The 16,361-nt window shown below is 47.5% G+C and overlaps 1 protein-coding gene across 3 annotated transcripts in view; it reads left to right on the top strand.

Annotated features, from left to right (window-relative positions):
- Positions 1–16,361, top strand: part of WWC3 (WWC family member 3) — a 110,545-nt gene that overhangs the window by 83,806 nt on the left and 10,378 nt on the right. For all 3 annotated transcript variants that reach the window (XM_055565111.1, XM_055565112.1, XM_055565113.1), the window contains 9 exons: positions 442–531; positions 1,315–1,880; positions 7,726–7,846; positions 8,610–8,684; positions 9,481–9,567; positions 10,553–10,745; positions 11,877–12,038; positions 12,667–12,818; positions 14,161–14,326. In XM_055565111.1, the coding sequence (XP_055421086.1) occupies positions 442–531; positions 1,315–1,880; positions 7,726–7,846; positions 8,610–8,684; positions 9,481–9,567; positions 10,553–10,745; positions 11,877–12,038; positions 12,667–12,818; positions 14,161–14,326 (1,612 nt within the window). The remainder of the gene's footprint in view (positions 1–441; positions 532–1,314; positions 1,881–7,725; positions 7,847–8,609; positions 8,685–9,480; positions 9,568–10,552; positions 10,746–11,876; positions 12,039–12,666; positions 12,819–14,160; positions 14,327–16,361) is intronic.

Below are 16,361 nucleotides of genomic sequence, written 5' to 3' on the forward strand. Positions count from 1 at the left end.
CATCCTCCCATCTTTATGCCCATCTTCTTGTCTATTGTTGTCCATCCAAACTGCTGTTCACTCATCCATCTATCAGCCTGTCCATCCTCCCACCCCCATATCCATCAGTCCATGCAGCTACCCACCCATTGATTTATCCATCCCTCTATCCACCCATCTATCCACTCATCCATCCATCTGTCCATCCATCCATCCACTCACCCATCTATCTATCTGCCTACCCACCCAGTGTATCAGGTGCTGTTCAGGGGGCTGGTGGTACATTTTCAAGCAAAACAACACACATCTCTGTTATCTTGGTGTTTATGACCTGGATGTGCTTTTTAGAATTTAGTCATTCAAACCTCAGTCAGTTCGGGGGGATTAATCATTGCATTTCTTGTTAGGAAAATATACTTGCTATTTTTGAAATCCACCAGTGGACTGTTTTCGTACTTACAGGATTCTGCTTCAGGAAAAAAGAAACTGTCTCCTGATGCAGCTGGAAGAAGCCACCCGCCTCACATCCTATCTCCAGTCCCAGTTACAAAGGTGAGTAACTTGATTATCATCTTGTAATGATGTGGTCATGAGCTTCACAATGCCCTTTAGCTTGGTTTTCTCTCCCAGAACTAAGAACCTGAAGTGGTTGTAAACACAGGACAGAAAAGTGGATATGTGATATTTTTTGAGGAGCTGCTCATATCATGTATGATCCAAGGACTCTGAGGAGATCACCAAGTGGGACTTGCGAATAACGAATCTGAACTCAGATTTGCCCAAGGATTTTGTAGCTCACAGCATCAGAAAGTGTATATATTCATGTACATATATGCACACATACATTTTTATTTCTTTAAGGAACAATATCTTTAAGATGTGGATGCTCAGTAATAGTTCTGGAGTTCAGGTACTCAACTGTATTGGAAAGCATAGTGTCAAGGGCTTTCTGTGTATTATTTTCTCAGTTCCCCTTCTAAGAGTGTCTTGAGGTGGGAACTGTTCTCTTCACAGCACTCCCCACCCAAGAAAGTGGGTGACTCAGAAAGGTCAAAAAGCCCTTGACCAAAAAAGACCTTCAGCTAGTCTGAGTTTGAGCTGGAACTTAAACTCGGGCAAGAGTCCTAGATGTTAACCTGTGTTCTCTACTGACACGCACAGAAACAAAGGAAATAGTCATGAACTCAAGGGTGGGGAGTGGGTGTCTTAAACAGCTCACAGGTGGGGTTGATGAGCACAAGGCAGGGTTTTACTCCTGGAGCTTCCCGGAGGCTGGCCTCGGATGGGGTCTAGAGGGCTCCAGCCATGGGCTCCAGGCTGCTCTTCTCTTTTCAGCCTGTCTGCCAGCACCCTGACCATGTCCTCGGGGAGCAGCCGCGGCTCCCTGGCCTCCAGCCGCGGCTCCCTGGCTTCCAGCCGGGGCTCGCTGAGCTCCGTCAGTTTCACCGACATCTACGGGCTCCCACAGTACGACAAGCCTGACGCCGAGGGCGGCCCGCTCCTGCGCTTCGACCTTGTGCCCTTCGACTCCCTGGGCCGGGATGTGGGCCTGGCGGACACCACGGGGCCCCCGGGCCTGCACAAGCCGAGGCGCTCCCTGGACACGCCACAGTCACTGGCCTCCCTGTCTTCGAGGTCCTCCCTATCCTCGCTGTCCCCTCCCAGCTCACCCCTGGACACGCCCTTCCTCCCGGCCTCGCGAGACTCACCCCTGGCCCAGCTTGGTGATGGCTTCGAGGTGGCAGGCCTGGGCGCCCTGGACAGGCTGCGGGCTCAGGCCGCTGCCCTAGGGGACGAAGACCTGCCGGGCGCTGCGGCCCTGCCGCCGCATGGGTGCCCCGGGGACGGGGAAGGATCTCATGAGAGAGGACCCCAAGTGGCCACTGCTCCCACAGCTGCAGGTACCTACTAATGAGTCCCATGGGTGCCCCGGGCTGGGAGGCAAGGATCCAAGCTCATTGAGGAAGCTGTGTGCAAGGAGGCCAGCTGTTCTGCTGTGGCCTCAGGGGCGCTCAGCTTAGTAGGACCCTTGATGGATGGTCCTCGATGACATATGAGGAAGCTCGCATGCCTCTGCCTGCGTGCTTTTGCTTTTGTCTTGTCCCTGGTCCTTGAAATGAAACTGATAAGTTTCCATGGAAAGACTGTCATAGTCTTTCCCGGTATTTTGCTAGTTTTCAGAATGTTAGTTGTTATAAATAAAGATAAGAACCACCTGTTCCTCCACACTGGGAGCCTGATAAAGAAGTACTTGGGCCATAGTGAAGTTCCCAGGGAGTGTGCCCAGATGGAGCATTTCTGTGCGTGCCTGCCTCAGACCAGCACGAGGGTGGCTGTTGGGCTACGGCCCCCCAGAAATCTTCCTTTGACCCTGTCACTTCACTCTTTATCCTTTGTTCTTGTACTTGTCTATCATGGGGGAAGTGAAAAGGCATACCTGTGAGCATCAGTCCTTGCTACCAAATCGATTTCTCTGATACTGTTCAGATCAAGAAACACGTAGCCATGAGAATTTCATCTGTCTAGTTGCTGTCAATTCAGCTTGTCAACATGTAGCCCACGTGGAAAACCAGTCTGCTGTTTCAGAGGGTATTCTGGCTGATGGAGCTTTTGTGAGCCAACCTCCAGTGATTTGAACCCACTTCATTTTTGGAGAAGATAAAAAACCGCCACCCATTTAATTAACTTCCATTTGCACGGCCAAACTGTTTTCAGACATTCCATTCAGGCAAACAGTAGATAATTTGTGGAGCACAGTGGATCTCAACCAGGGGTGTTTTTGCCCCCTAGAGGTACTTGGCTATGTCTCAAGACATTTTCAGTTGTCGAAGCTGAGGGGCTGGTTGTGGGGTAGGGGGTGGTGGTGGTACTACTGGCCTCTGGTAGGTGGAGACCAGCGGCACTGCTCAACATCCTTCAGCCCATAGCATGGTCCCCACTACAAAGAATGATTCAGCCAAGGTGTCTGTAGTACCAAGACTGAGAAACCCTGGTTCCGTACTGTTAAGTGTTTTAGTAGCAAAGGAGAGAGAGAAAACGTGAGTACAAACCCAAGGTAGTGGAAAGGGCTTCAGACTAGCAGCTTAGACCCAGCCCCTATCCCTGTCCTGTTGACTCATTAGCTGTGTAACCTCGAGTGCATCTTTGAAAGGGGCTGAGTCTCCACCTTCCTTGCCCTTAAACGAGGTGATCTTTGTGGACTCTTCCACTCACCACCATTCTGTTACCCATCAGTTCTTCTTCATGTATAACCAAGTTGGTTATTGGGCTTCCCTGGTAGCTCAGCGGTAAATAATCTGCCTTCCAAGCAGGAGACATGGGTTCAATCCCTGGGTCGGGAAGATCCCCTGGAAGAGGAAATAGCAACTCATTCCAGTATTCTTGCCTGGGAAATCCCATGGACATAGGAGCCTGACAGACTGCACTCTATGGGGTCACAAAAGAGTTGGACACGACTTAGCGACTAAACAACAGCAGTGCTGGTTATTCAGTTCAGTTCAGTTCAGCCGCTCAGTCATGTCCGACTCTTTGCAACCCTGTAGACTGCAGCACGACAGGCTTCCCTGTCCCTGTCCATCACCATTTCCCAGAGCCTGCTCAAACTCACGTCCTTTGAGTCGTTGATGCCATCCAACCATCTCATCCTTTGTCATCCCCTTCTCCTCCCACCTTCAATATTTCCCTGCATCGGGATCTTTTCAGATGAGTCAGTTCTTCAAATCAGATGGCCAAAGTACTGGAGCTTCAGCTTCAGCATCAGTCCTTCCAATGAATATTCAGGACTGATATATATAAAATAGTTTCTTGTAACATTTATGTGTTTAACCAGAGATCCAGTATATTCTTAGGCAGTCCTGGAGCTTTTTGGCATCTCTTATTTCAGTGTCTTCCCCTCTGTGTTCGCAAACACGCCTTTCATATCCCCATATACGTTGTTTCTATAATTCACATGTCCAGAGGAACTTTATTCACTTTGGTCTTCATTATAATCACAGGTTCAGTATTCCATGTTTATTCCTTTGATTCAAAAAAGAAAATACAAAATAAGGACTGAATTGTGCATCTGTTGCTTGAGCTTACTTTTCTGTGTTCCCCGCCCACTTCCAGCGACACAGTGATCCCTGGGTTGGGAAGATCCCTGGAATAGGAAATGGCAACCCCCTCCAGTATTCTTGACTGGATAATTCCATGGACAGAGGAGACTGATAGAATGCAGTCCATGGGGTTTGCATGTGTCCAAAGAGTTGGACACGACTGAGTACACACCCACACACCCATACCAACGTTTCTTTAAAGGTTGAAATACAAGAGTGTCAGTCTGTGTATGCAGAAAGTCCACACAAGGCCAAACACCCCTTTCGGTCCAGGATAAAGATAGGGTGGGAAAGAGAAGAGCCGACTTAATTTCTGATCCTGACTTCCTTTTCTTTTCCGCTTTGTGATGGATGTTATGATGCTTCACAATTCTTAGACCGAGGGCTTTGCTTCTGGCATGGTCAGATACTGCCATCTGGTGGTGTATTCTTATCTGACACTGAGTGGAATTACTCAGATTACAAATTAATTAAATTATAAGCACTTCATAGGTGGCGCTAGTGGTAAAGACCCCGCCTGCCAATGCAGGAGATTAGAGACATGGGTTCGATCCCTGGGTCAGGAAGATCTCCTGGAGGAGGGCATGGCAACCCACTCCAGTATTCTTGCCTGGAGAATCCCATGGACAGCAAGCTACAGTCCATAGGGTCACACAGAGCCAGACAGGACTGAAGCAATTTAGCACACACTCAAATTACAAATACCACTTACAAACTAGAAGTATTTGTCTCCATGAATGGGTCCTGTTGGGTGCTCCATGAGGGCTGGGTTGGGTAAGCAGCTTGAGGCATGGACAATGGATAACTCCTGGCCTCCCTTGATCTTTGGGAATGCCCAAGCCTAGAGTCATCGCAGCTTCATAAAGTTGGTGAAGATTTCAATACTCATTATATTAACCCCGCCCCTCATTTATGATGCCCGAGGTCACGTAGTTCCCTACAGTCTCCAGTCTAGTAACACTACGTGTTTTTTAAGTTTGACTCAAGCAACCTTTAGCAAGATAAAATTTTAGTTACACAAAATTCACAATCACCCATTGTGATTTAAATCAGTGTGAGGAGACCAAAGGCGGGACAGGGGAGGGGGAAAATAAATGGTCATCTTCAGCAGTTTTTACATGTTTACTACAGTTTTATCTTCCCCAGATTTTAAAAGTCAGATGTGTCATGATTTTGAAATCCATTCCTATTTTCATTCCCACTGGTATTTGCTAATGTAAATCCATAAATATTTTTACTTTATTCATCTGTTTATTGATGTTTTTATTACATTCTTTATCCTGTTTAAAATTGTTGGCTTAACTTCTACAGTGCTTTCACTTTCTACTTTTTTATCTCTTTTTTCATGCGGCTCGACAGAAACGTTCACTGTAAGTGACCTTGGACTTGCCTTTGCCTCGCTGGTCAGGCTGTGTCACATCTTTGTTCAGTGAATCAATGTATTTAGGATGGTCAAGGCATGGTCAGGAAGGACATAGCTCATAGCTGTCCTTTAAAGTAGCTCAACAGTTACTCTTATTATTGTCATTTCAGTGGTATTCATCTGGCTATGAAAGTGGTGTAAGAACTTTCTGAAAAGCTTGAAGTATTTTTTTCCTCCTTTCATTTCCCCCTAGACTTTAATCCTCCCATTATTTTAGTATGTCAACTGGCAGCTTTGCCCACAGTGTGATTTTCCTTATACTTTCTTACTTTTTGTCAAATGGTATTGTTGTCCTTAGGTCTCAGTGTCTGTCAGTCTGTGTTTCATGATGAAAAGTTCAAGGGCTTTAAAAATCAATGTGAAGAAGACTGTTTATTCCTTACTTCATTGGCTGCTCCCCAGTGTCCCATTGTTGCCTTGAAGCCCGAGAGCAGACGGTTGGGGTATGTAGTGTGGGGTCTGCCATGTGCTTTTTTCTCACTCAGGGCAACAGATGACTGTACTTCCTTCTTCTGTCAACTCCTGCATCCGGTTGCTCCATGAATGCACTAAGCTTGCGATCACTGAGGATTAAGCCTTTCATTTCCTTTCTCTCTTCGTCCGTCTTCATCACAATGAGAGAAATTTTGTCCGAGTCACGTTACCGGGTTGCCTGGAATTTGACTGGATTGTTGCATGTTGTTACTTCCTTAAAGATGTGTAAGGCCGAGTGACAGAACTGGGAATGGAAGTAGTGAGCAGCTGTGTTTTCTGGGGTTCCATGCAGCAACCTGAGGGCTTCCATCTGCAGTTCAGACCTGGGGGCTTTGGTTTCTTCCATGGGACAGGGATGATGAGCAGAGCTGGACTTGGGATTGGTGATCTATGATGTGTGAGTCTGTACCTCCAGCCACCCTGGGACTGAGCCAGTTTTTGCCTCTGACTGAGGCGGAGCTGGTGGCCCCTAAGATGGGTGTTTCACGCCTTTGGAAGGTCAGCTTTTGTCTGCTTTTGTCTGCAGTTAACATCGTGAGACCAAAGCCACAGACACCCCATCTGTTTTGCACCCCACTGAATGTGTTTGGGTTTAATTGTTCTGTGAATTAATAATTTGGTTGAAAACAGAGTTGGTCATTGGTGGACTGAGCGAATGCACTAAGCTTGCGATCACTGAGGATTAAGCCTTTCATTTCATTTCTCTCTTTGTACATCTTCATCACAATGAGAGAGAAATTTTGTGAGAAATTTTGTTGAGAAATTCCAAATTTTGTTGAGAAATTCCCTCAACTTAGGGATGCGCAGATATCTAAATTTTCAATTTCTAGAGCTTAGATGCCTGAAGCAAAGTAGAGAGACCAGAGGGACCTGCGTGACTAACAAGAGGCATCATGATGCCAGAGTGAGGCTCAGTTGGGGCTTCATGGTTTAATCCTGTGTTCTAACCACGTGTGCCTCTCTTGAAAGTGTGGAGGCTCCTGTGTCCATTGTCACATTCAGCAGAGGGCACTTGGTGCTGTGAGGGAAGGAGCAGAAGGACTTGATGAAGTGAAATGGTTAAGGGGAGAATGTCAGTGGCTCTTGGTTAAAGTAGGTCTGAGACAAAAGTAAAGCTGCTCAGTGATGAGACTGTCTAATCCCAGGAGACCTTTCTGGAAGCCAGTCTGTCCCCAGGACTGCTGAGGAGGATGCTGCAGTCAGAGAGAAAAAGGGGCCACGGAGACATTGACAAAGGCCAAGTCTGGGTTGCATCTGTATATCCTCTGAATTGAAAGTCACTACGTTTTTTTAGGGATGATTTTGATGATTTTTTTTAAAAATTCTGTTTTCCGATTGTGAGGCAGTGTAGTCCACATTTCTTGTATGAAGCGTGGAGACTACCAGGCAGCATCAAAGAGGAAACACTGACCCTCCCAGCTCTCAGAGAACTCGCTATCCTTCATGCCTGAGTGATCTCTCTCCCTGACACTCTCTCAGAGTGCCACCGTGCCCAGGGCCTTCCCACCACCTTCTGTCCTGTGTGCTCATTAAGGAGGTGAAAGGAGATTTATGGTCATTTAAAGAGCTTTTAAAGAAGTAGCCGGAAGCCTGTATCTTCCAGTTTTCATTATCAGAAGGTTCTCGAGCAGAGTGTGGTTAAGCACACATCTGTGCGCACGCTGGCCTGTCTCTGCCGCTTTGTGCTTTGTCTGTGCTGTGACCTGGCCTCCTGCACCGTCACCTCCTGAGCCCTGCCACGTCTCTTGCTTACAGTAGTGACCCTTCGAGAAGACAGCGCCCAGAGGCTGGAGCAGAGACCGTGCCGCATGTCCACCTGCCTGTCTGATTACTCCCTGGCCAGCGACAGCGGCGTGTTTGAACCTCCCAACAAAAGGTTAGAAGCTGACCTTCTCCCCTCCCTGGGCTGACTTCCCGAAAGACAGCCCTGCCCATACGTGTCTGGCTTGACACTGTGTGTGTCTGTGGGGTGCAGCTCTTCTACTTTCTCTCCACCCAGGAGAGGGCTCTTAGCATTCCCAGGGAACCCCTCTGCTCCCGGGTGGTGTCTGGGGACTAGCCTGGCTCCCTGTTTCTAGGACGACTGCTCTCTCTCCAGCCCTGGGCGGGGGGCAGTGAAAGGCACAAGCCCAGTAGAGCTGGAAAAGGAGAATCAGTGTGCGAGAGATACCTGCTTTTTTCTAGAAAGGATGTTTACTTGAAATGAATGTCCATGCCTCGCCATCCCTCCCACTTTCCTCAGCTCAAGGAATTACTTTGCAAGGGCAGAACAATTCTGGGCTTTATTTTGTTTGAGACCTTTGATGTCATTTATTTCGCCTCAGGTATCTGTACGCATCTCATTTATTGTGTAGCATTTTAAAGGACATGTTTTTGAACTTTGTCCTAAACATCACATGTGGTCTTCAGAGGTATGCAGTTATTTTTTCAGAAATACCACTTGGTCGGCAGGCACCCTGGGCGATGGCATCATGGATCCTGGGGACCTGCCGTGTCCTTTCATTCAGTGTATAGCATTTATTTCAGTCCCCACTTAATAAAGCCCCTCTCACTAAGAAGCACTCCTAGCAGGAGTTTCTGCTGAGCCCGCAGTAACCACGTCCCCTTGGAGTAATGGGTCCTTTTCTGATTGTGTTCAGGAGTGAGGATGCTGACGAGCCTGTTCGTGGAGATGCTTGCAGTAACCAGGGGCCCCAGATCCATGTTGGATTTCTGTGAGTACAGAAGACTCTTTCCCTGTGGATCGTGAAGATGATGGGTACATTGGGGCCCGCCCACCAACTCAGAGCTCCGCCCACAGGCCTGGAGGGATGAAGGGACCTGTGTAAGCAGCTCCATTGCTGTCTCCCGACACCAAGTCACACTGGGGACTGTCACCCTGTGCAGCCGGGGGAGCTGGGTGCTTTGCAATGCAAAGCGTTTGGGATTCTAGTTACAGTTTCTTTCTTTTTTTTAAAAAAAAAATTATTTACTTATTTGACTGCAACAGGTCTTCATTGTGGATGCAGGTTCTTTAGTTGTGGCATGCAACTTCTTGGTTGCAGCATGTGGAATCTAGTTCCCTGGCCAGGGATCGAACTCCGGCCTCCTGCACTGAGAGCATGGAGTCTTAGCCACTGGACCACCAGGAAAGTCCCGTAGTTACAGTTTCTGTCGAGGCGATAACCAGCAGTTCTCAGAGAAGTAAGGCAGGATGTTCACATCCCAGCAGCTTTCTTTTGCTCACTCTTGTCATCCTAGTCGAGTGTTTCTCAGTGTCGGTGCTCATGACCTTGGAGCTGGGTTCTTGGTTGGGGCCCATCCTGTGCACTCTGGAGTGTTCAGTGGCAGCAAGATCCAGTAGCCGCCACCCCCCCCCACACACACACACTTGGTGTGACAGTAAGAAATGTCCCCAGACTTCACACCGGTCTCCTGGGAGTGCGGTGAGGGCCACTGCGGTAGTTGCACCAGAAGGATTTGTCCACCTCAGGGAGTTTGCAGTCTGTGAACTCGTGTTTTATTTTCCAGGCTTGACAGGGCCAATGAGTGTCTCCTTGTGAACGTACTCCAACTGAAGAACTTTGCTGGGCTGATGGTAAAGGAAGACTGCAAAATGTAAGCTTTCCCAGGCCCTCCTCCACACCACACCGCTGGCTAACCTGTGCTGCTTGGCCGTTTGGGCAGGGGAAAAGACTGTTTTAGAACCTGAATTCAGAATAAGACGCCAGGGCATGTCTGCCTGAAATATAAAAGACTTTAAGTTTTAAGAAGAGGCTGGTTTACTATTGGAAGCAGGTGGCATTCATGGAGCCAGTCTGGTTATGTGTGTGGCCATGATGAGAAAGGGCTGTGTGCCCTTCATTGGTAGCCTTTGAGCTTAAGATGTCTCTCCTGGTCACAAGGCTTGGTGGTGACATGGCCACACTCATCTCTTGAGACCAGATGAGGTGCCTGAACTGGGAGAAGGGAATTCGAGTTGTCCCCAGCAGGAAGATGGGTGCCTGAACGGTGGGAGGGGGAGTCCCACTTAGCCAGGTGGGTGAGCCCCCCTGTGATGGGCGTTCAGGCCAGATGGCACCCTCCCCTTCCATGAGTCATCTTCGCAGACTGGCCTCGCAAAGCCCTTGGAAGCAGCCTGGTTTTGGGTGGCTGACGGTTTGCAGCATCCACTGATGCTTGAGCGTCTCCTGGGTGCCGGCTTCCACGCCGGGAGTGAACAGGGCAGGGAGCACAGCCTGGTGCGGCAGGCAGAGCTTGGAGAGGGAACCAAGGGGCCGTGGAGAGATCTGGCCAGATTTTTTCCCACAAAGATGGTGAAAGCGGAATGTCCACTTGAGTCCCTCTCAAGTCCTAACCACTGACCTGGAAGTCTTTCCTTTGTGAGTGGGTTTTCTCCCCCTGATCTCTAGGGGCTTGTAAGTTCTTTGGCCTTATTCTTAGTTGACAAAAAGAATCTTCTCCAAAAGACAGTAAAACTCTGCGTATGGGCAGTGAAACTAGGTGGCGTATCTGCACGCTTCTGTGGTCCACACGTGTCCCATGCAGCTGTGTCAGTAAATGCTGCCTCCATCCGCTTTTTTCCTCCCTCTCTCGGTTGCAGACACATCCGTGTCTATCTGCCCCCGCTTGACTCCAGCACGCCAAACACTTACTGCTCGAAGGCTCTGGAATTGCAAGCCCCCCTGGTATTTAATGAAGTGTTCAGAATCCCTGTGCATTCAAGCATGGTGACGTTGAAGTCTCTTCAGTTATACGTGTGCTCCGTGAACCCGCAACTGCAGGAGGAACTGCTGGTACGGCCCCTCCCTGCCCCCGCCCCCTCCCTCCCCACCTGCCTGAGTCCCAGGGTGGGACGCTGATGAATTGTGCTGTCAAAGGATCTCTGTCGCAGGGAGGAGAAAAAGGGGTGATAAAACCCCTTATCTTGTCAAGTGTTTTGTACTTGTGTATTATCTCAACGAATACTTGTAAAACGTCTGCGTAACCACTTCTGCAGTATCCCCATCTTCAGTCACAGGAACTAATAAATAGGTCTGATAAACTGGGCAGATAGAACTATAGGATGGTTGGTTACATTTGAATTTCAAATAAACTATGGATCCCTTTTAGTATAAGTATGTCCCATGTAATATTTGGGACAGAATTGATATATATTTTTTTAAATATGCTGTTTATTTGAAATGACAGTTCACCCAGACGCACGCTATTTTATCTGGCAACCTTGGAACCGGGTGAATCAACTATCCATCTTTACCTAGGCAGATAGGGCAGGGCTTGGAAACCAGGCTGCTTTCTTCCCAATGTTGGAATTTTCCCCCTTAGTCCCACTCCATCAGTGTCAGAATTAGAGAAGAGTTCCACCAACCTTTTTTCAAACATCCCTATGAGAATCACTGGCTCTTCTAAGTGGCATACCCTGAGCCTGACCCACCACTTCATCTTGTCCGTTCTCTGCCCTACTTCCCCCCCTAGCACTTTCTGATTGAGCTGAACCTGCAAGCAAGGAGCTGCCCCCATTAGATCCTTTGTGATGACTTTCATTTCACTGCAGCCTTTTTAGGCTTCCCTGGTGGCGCTAGTGGTAAAGAATCTGCCTGCTTAATGCAGGAGACTTAAAAAAACATGGGTTCTATACCTGGGTCAGAAAGATCCCCTGGAGAAGGAAATGACAACCCACTCCAGTATTCTTGCCTGAAAACCCCCATGGACAGAGGAGCCTGGGGAGCTACAGTCCATAGGGTCACAAAGGGTCGGACACAACTGAAGTGACATAGCATGCATGCATGCAGCCTTTGAATAGCAGTGGAAAATTTTGTGGCCTTTGTGGTTAACATTAAAGGGTGACTTTATTTGATGCTTGTCGGTTGTTAAGATGCAGTCATTCAAGACCTGTTGTGCTTTTTTTTCCTTTAAACACCTTGCAGGGCATTGCTCAGATTAACCTGACCGATTATGATTCGAGCGAGATGCAGCTGCGATGGTACTCAGTCCAGGTGTTCACTGGCCCCGAGCCACCGCGGCGGGAGGAGGAGAGGCCAGGAGACTGTGCCGCCCAGGACCTGACACTGGCTGCTTGCAGGAAGACAGTAGGTGGCCCAGCTTTGAGACAGGCTCTTCCTGGGGACATTGTTTCTAAAAAACAGCTATGTAAACATGGACTTCCCTGGTGGCTCAGACAGTAAAGAATCTGCCAGCAATGCAGGAGACCTGAGTTCAACCCCTGGGTCAAGAAGCTCCCCTAGAGGAGAGCATACCAACCCACTCCAGTACTCTTGCCTGGAGAATCCCATGGACAAAGGAGCCTGGCAGGCTATAGTCCATGGGGTTGCAAAGAGTCGAACACAACTGAAGTGACTTAGCACACACACACGTTTGTTTCAGAGAAGACCCTGCTGACTCACCCACTGAGCAGCTGAGCACATAGTGATGCATGTGGCTGTTCAGGATAATGTTTTTTTAATGCAGTGTGTTCTTGATCATAAGTGATGCGTTAGTAGCTTTAAAATTTGAATTTTCAGACCTCCCTAAAAAGGCCAAGTTACTGACTTTCTGTCAACCAGGGCTGAGGTGCTTCTCACTGGAGGGCAGCCGGGGATGGCCACTGGACAGCTGCCAGCTGGGTAGGGTAGTAGGGTGCTCCCACAGGCTTTCCGTTTCACCACCACACACCACTGGCCTCAGTTGCTTCTCAGCGTCATCCCTTTCGTCCTGCAGGACGCAGTGACGGTGCTGCTGGCGAGAACCACAGCGCAGCTGCAGGCAGTAGAGAGAGAGCTGGCCGAGGAGCGCGTGAAGCTGGAGTACACGGAGGAGGAGATCCTGGAGATGGAGCGCAAGGAGGAGCAGGCCGAGGCCGTGTCTGAGAGGTGAGTGTGGCCGGTAGCCCCTGAGAAAGACACAGCTCATCTTCCTGGAGTGAAGCAGCTACAGGTTAGTTTCTGTAGAATGTACTGGGCGACTCTTGGATACCTTTGTGCAGAAGTTGGGATTCTCATCAGGGGGTCGTGTGGTTGTTTTCATGAAGGCCATATTTTGACTCTAGCTGTAGGCACAGGCTTTTCACCTTTCCTCCTATTCCTGAATTTTCTTAAAGTGAGGGGACTGTTGAGGGCTCCCTCTGCCAAGATTGGATATGATAGATCTTTAAAATTCTGGTTTTTTTCTTTATTAACTGCTTTATTGGCATACAGTCTCCCTATCAGGGCTTCCCTGGTGGCTCAGACGGTAAAGAATCTGCCAGCAATGCAAGGGACCCAGGTTCATTCCCTAGGTCAGGAAGATTCCCTGGAGAAGAGAATGGCTACCCACTCCAGTATTCTTGCTTGAAGAATCCTCATGGACAGAGGAGCCTGGTGGGCTACAGTCCATAGGATCTCAAAGAGTCAGACATGACTAAGTGACTTTGACTTTCACATTTCAATCTCCCTACCATACAGTCACCCCTTTAAGTGTACACAGTTCAGTGGATTTTAATACAGGCACACAATTATGCCCCCAAAGCCACAGGCAACTTTAGAGCATTTTCATCCTGCCAAAAGGAAACCCCATCCCCATTAGCAGTCCTCTCAGCCCCTGGCCACTGCCCATCTCCATGCCATCTCCAAGGATTTGCTTGTTCTGGGCATTTCATTTAAATAGAATCATGTGATGCCCCTTTACATCTTACCCAGAGCTGCCTGTGGGCAAATGCTTGACTAGGGCAGATGTGTCTTCAGTAGAGGAATCACTCAGAGGAGCGCACCATGAGTGTATTGCTTTCTGGCAGATCCTTTCCAGAGGCACTTTCTTATTGCTTTACTTCCACGTTTTTCCATAAAGAGCATGTTTCCAAAGCTTGCTACTTCTTCCTAATAGCTTTCTCAGGGTTTATTTTCAAAAGGAGTTTATTTTTGGGAGGGAAAGTGCACGGCAGAGGGGTGGGCTCAGGGATGGGCAGGAAGCTGAGAGGACTCAGAGAGGTGGTCCCAGGGTCCTGGCATCTTCAATGACTGCAATTGGGCGAGACAGACAGACAGACCCTCTAGATGAAAGGCCTCATAGCACTCTCTCTTCCCTAGAGAACCTAAATGCCTTTCACTTTATGAGAAAAGTACCCATCTTCAGTCATCAGAAGCAAATATTGAGCATCTCTGCTACAGTGCTCTAAGTGCAGCAGTGAACTCAGTCCTTGATGAACATTTTGAGGGCTTTTGCCATGTCCACCTGCAGGAGTTGGCAGGCAGACTCGGTAGACAGTGGCTGTAGCAGCTGTGCCCAGACCAGCCCCCCACACCCAGAGCCCTGCTGCGTTGGTGTTGACTCTATCCATGGACACACGTTTGCTGGCCAGACAGATCCTTACAGCCCGAAGAAACTTCAGCCCCCAGCTCTTAAGGTAAGTAGAAAAGGTCAAGGAATATGATGGATCCCTTAATGTTTTGCCTGACAGTACCAGGCACTGCCCTGGAGGGGGGAGCGTGTATCCCCCATGAGGGAAGCCAAGCAAATGCCCTTGCATCTGTAAACAGCAAGTACTATGGAAACATTTGTCTTCTTTAAACTAAAAAGGTTGGATTTTTACTCATTCATGAGCCATCTGATGATGACCCATTCCCATGTTCAGGGTCGTGTGTGGCTTGGGATATTTCATGGGTCCCTATGGTTTTGGACACTTGTAGCTATTTTCCATTTGTGACATTAAGAACAGTGCCTCAGGAGGAGATGCTCTGGGCATAGCTACCAGTCATTGCCAGCATCCAGCTTTCTCAGACCTTTACAAGCATTGGTCCAAGTCAGGGGAGTGGCTTGCTTAATGTCTCTTCCCCCCGCAACTTTTCATTTTGAAGCACTTTGAATCTATAGAGAAGCTGCTAGAATAGTACAATAGATACTTGTAACCCCTTCACCTGGATTCCTCAGTCGCTAGTTCTTCAACCACATTTGCGTTCTCTCTCAGCCTGTGCTTGTGGTAGCTGCTAGGCATTGCAGATGCAGCAGCAAAGAAACAGATGGCAAGTCCTGCCCTGTGGGCAACAGACAGGGTAAATCAGTACAACTCAGCAGCAATGGAGGTAGTCAAAAGGGCTACTGAAGGATGAAATGATAGGGAAGCAGGGCTTGCATTTTTAGAAAGATTTCTCATTTTAGAAAGGGGTACATTTAGAAATGTAAATTGGTATCTTCAAAGATCAGGACTGTAAAATGGTGCAGCCACTATAGAAAACAGTGTAGAGGTTCCTCAGAAAATTAAAGATAGAATTATCATCTGATCCAGCAATTCCACTTCTGGATATACATCCTAAAGAATTGAAAGAAAGTCTCCAAGAGATACATGTATATCCATGTTCATAGCAGTATTATTCACAGTAGCCAGGAGGTGGAAGCAACCTACACGTCCATCCACAGATGAATGGATAAGAAAAATGTGACATATATGTACAATGGAATATTACCTTTAAAAAGGAAGGTAGTCATGTCACATGCTACCACATGAATGAAACTCAAAGACATTGTGCTGAGTGAAATGAGCCAGTCACAGAAGAATGAGTACTGTATGATTATACTTATATGAGATTCCTAAATTTAGTAATTAAATTCATAGAGACAGGAAGTAGAATGGTGGTTACCATGAGCTAGAGATGGGGAAATTGTTGTTTAATGGTGGCAGAGTTCAGTTTGGGAAGATGAAAAAGTTCTGGAGGTCTCTTTCACAACCATATAAATACATTTAATACTACTGAACTGTGCACTAAAAAAATGTAAATTTTATGTTTTTTTACAAACCATGAGAAAGAAGAATAGAGCTGGAGGTACCATGTTCTCTGATTTCAAACTATACTACAAAGCTATAGAAAGCAAAACAGTATGGTACTGGCACAAAAAAATACACATAGATGAATGGAACAGATTAGAAAGCCCAGAAATAAACCCACACTTATATGGGTAACTAATCTGTGAGGAAGGAAGCAAGAAAATACACTGGAGAAAAGACAGCCTCTTCAGTAAATGGTGTTGGGGAAAATGGACTACTTTCTCATTCCATTTTTAAATGGATTAAAGACTTAAATGTAAGGTCTGAAACTATAAAATTCCTAGAGGAAAACATAGGTAGTATGCTCTTGGACTTTAATCTTAGCAATGCATTATATTTTAGGATTTCTCTCCTCAGGCAAGATAAATAAAAACAACAATAAACAAATGAGACTTTATCAAACTAAAAATTTTTGCCAAGTGAAGGAGCCTATAAGGAAAACAGACAGCCTACTGAATGGGAGAAGATAGTTGCAAACATTATAGCTGACAAGGGGTTAATATCCAAAATACACAAAGAACTCATGACAACTCAACATCAAAAAAACAACCAACCCGATTAAAAACTGGGCAGAGGACTTGAATTGACATTTTTCCAGAGAAGACGTTCAGATGGCCAA

Source organism: Bubalus kerabau, chromosome X (assembly GCF_029407905.1).
Source record: "Bubalus kerabau isolate K-KA32 ecotype Philippines breed swamp buffalo chromosome X, PCC_UOA_SB_1v2, whole genome shotgun sequence".
NCBI classification, from domain to species: domain Eukaryota; kingdom Metazoa; phylum Chordata; class Mammalia; order Artiodactyla; family Bovidae; genus Bubalus; species Bubalus kerabau.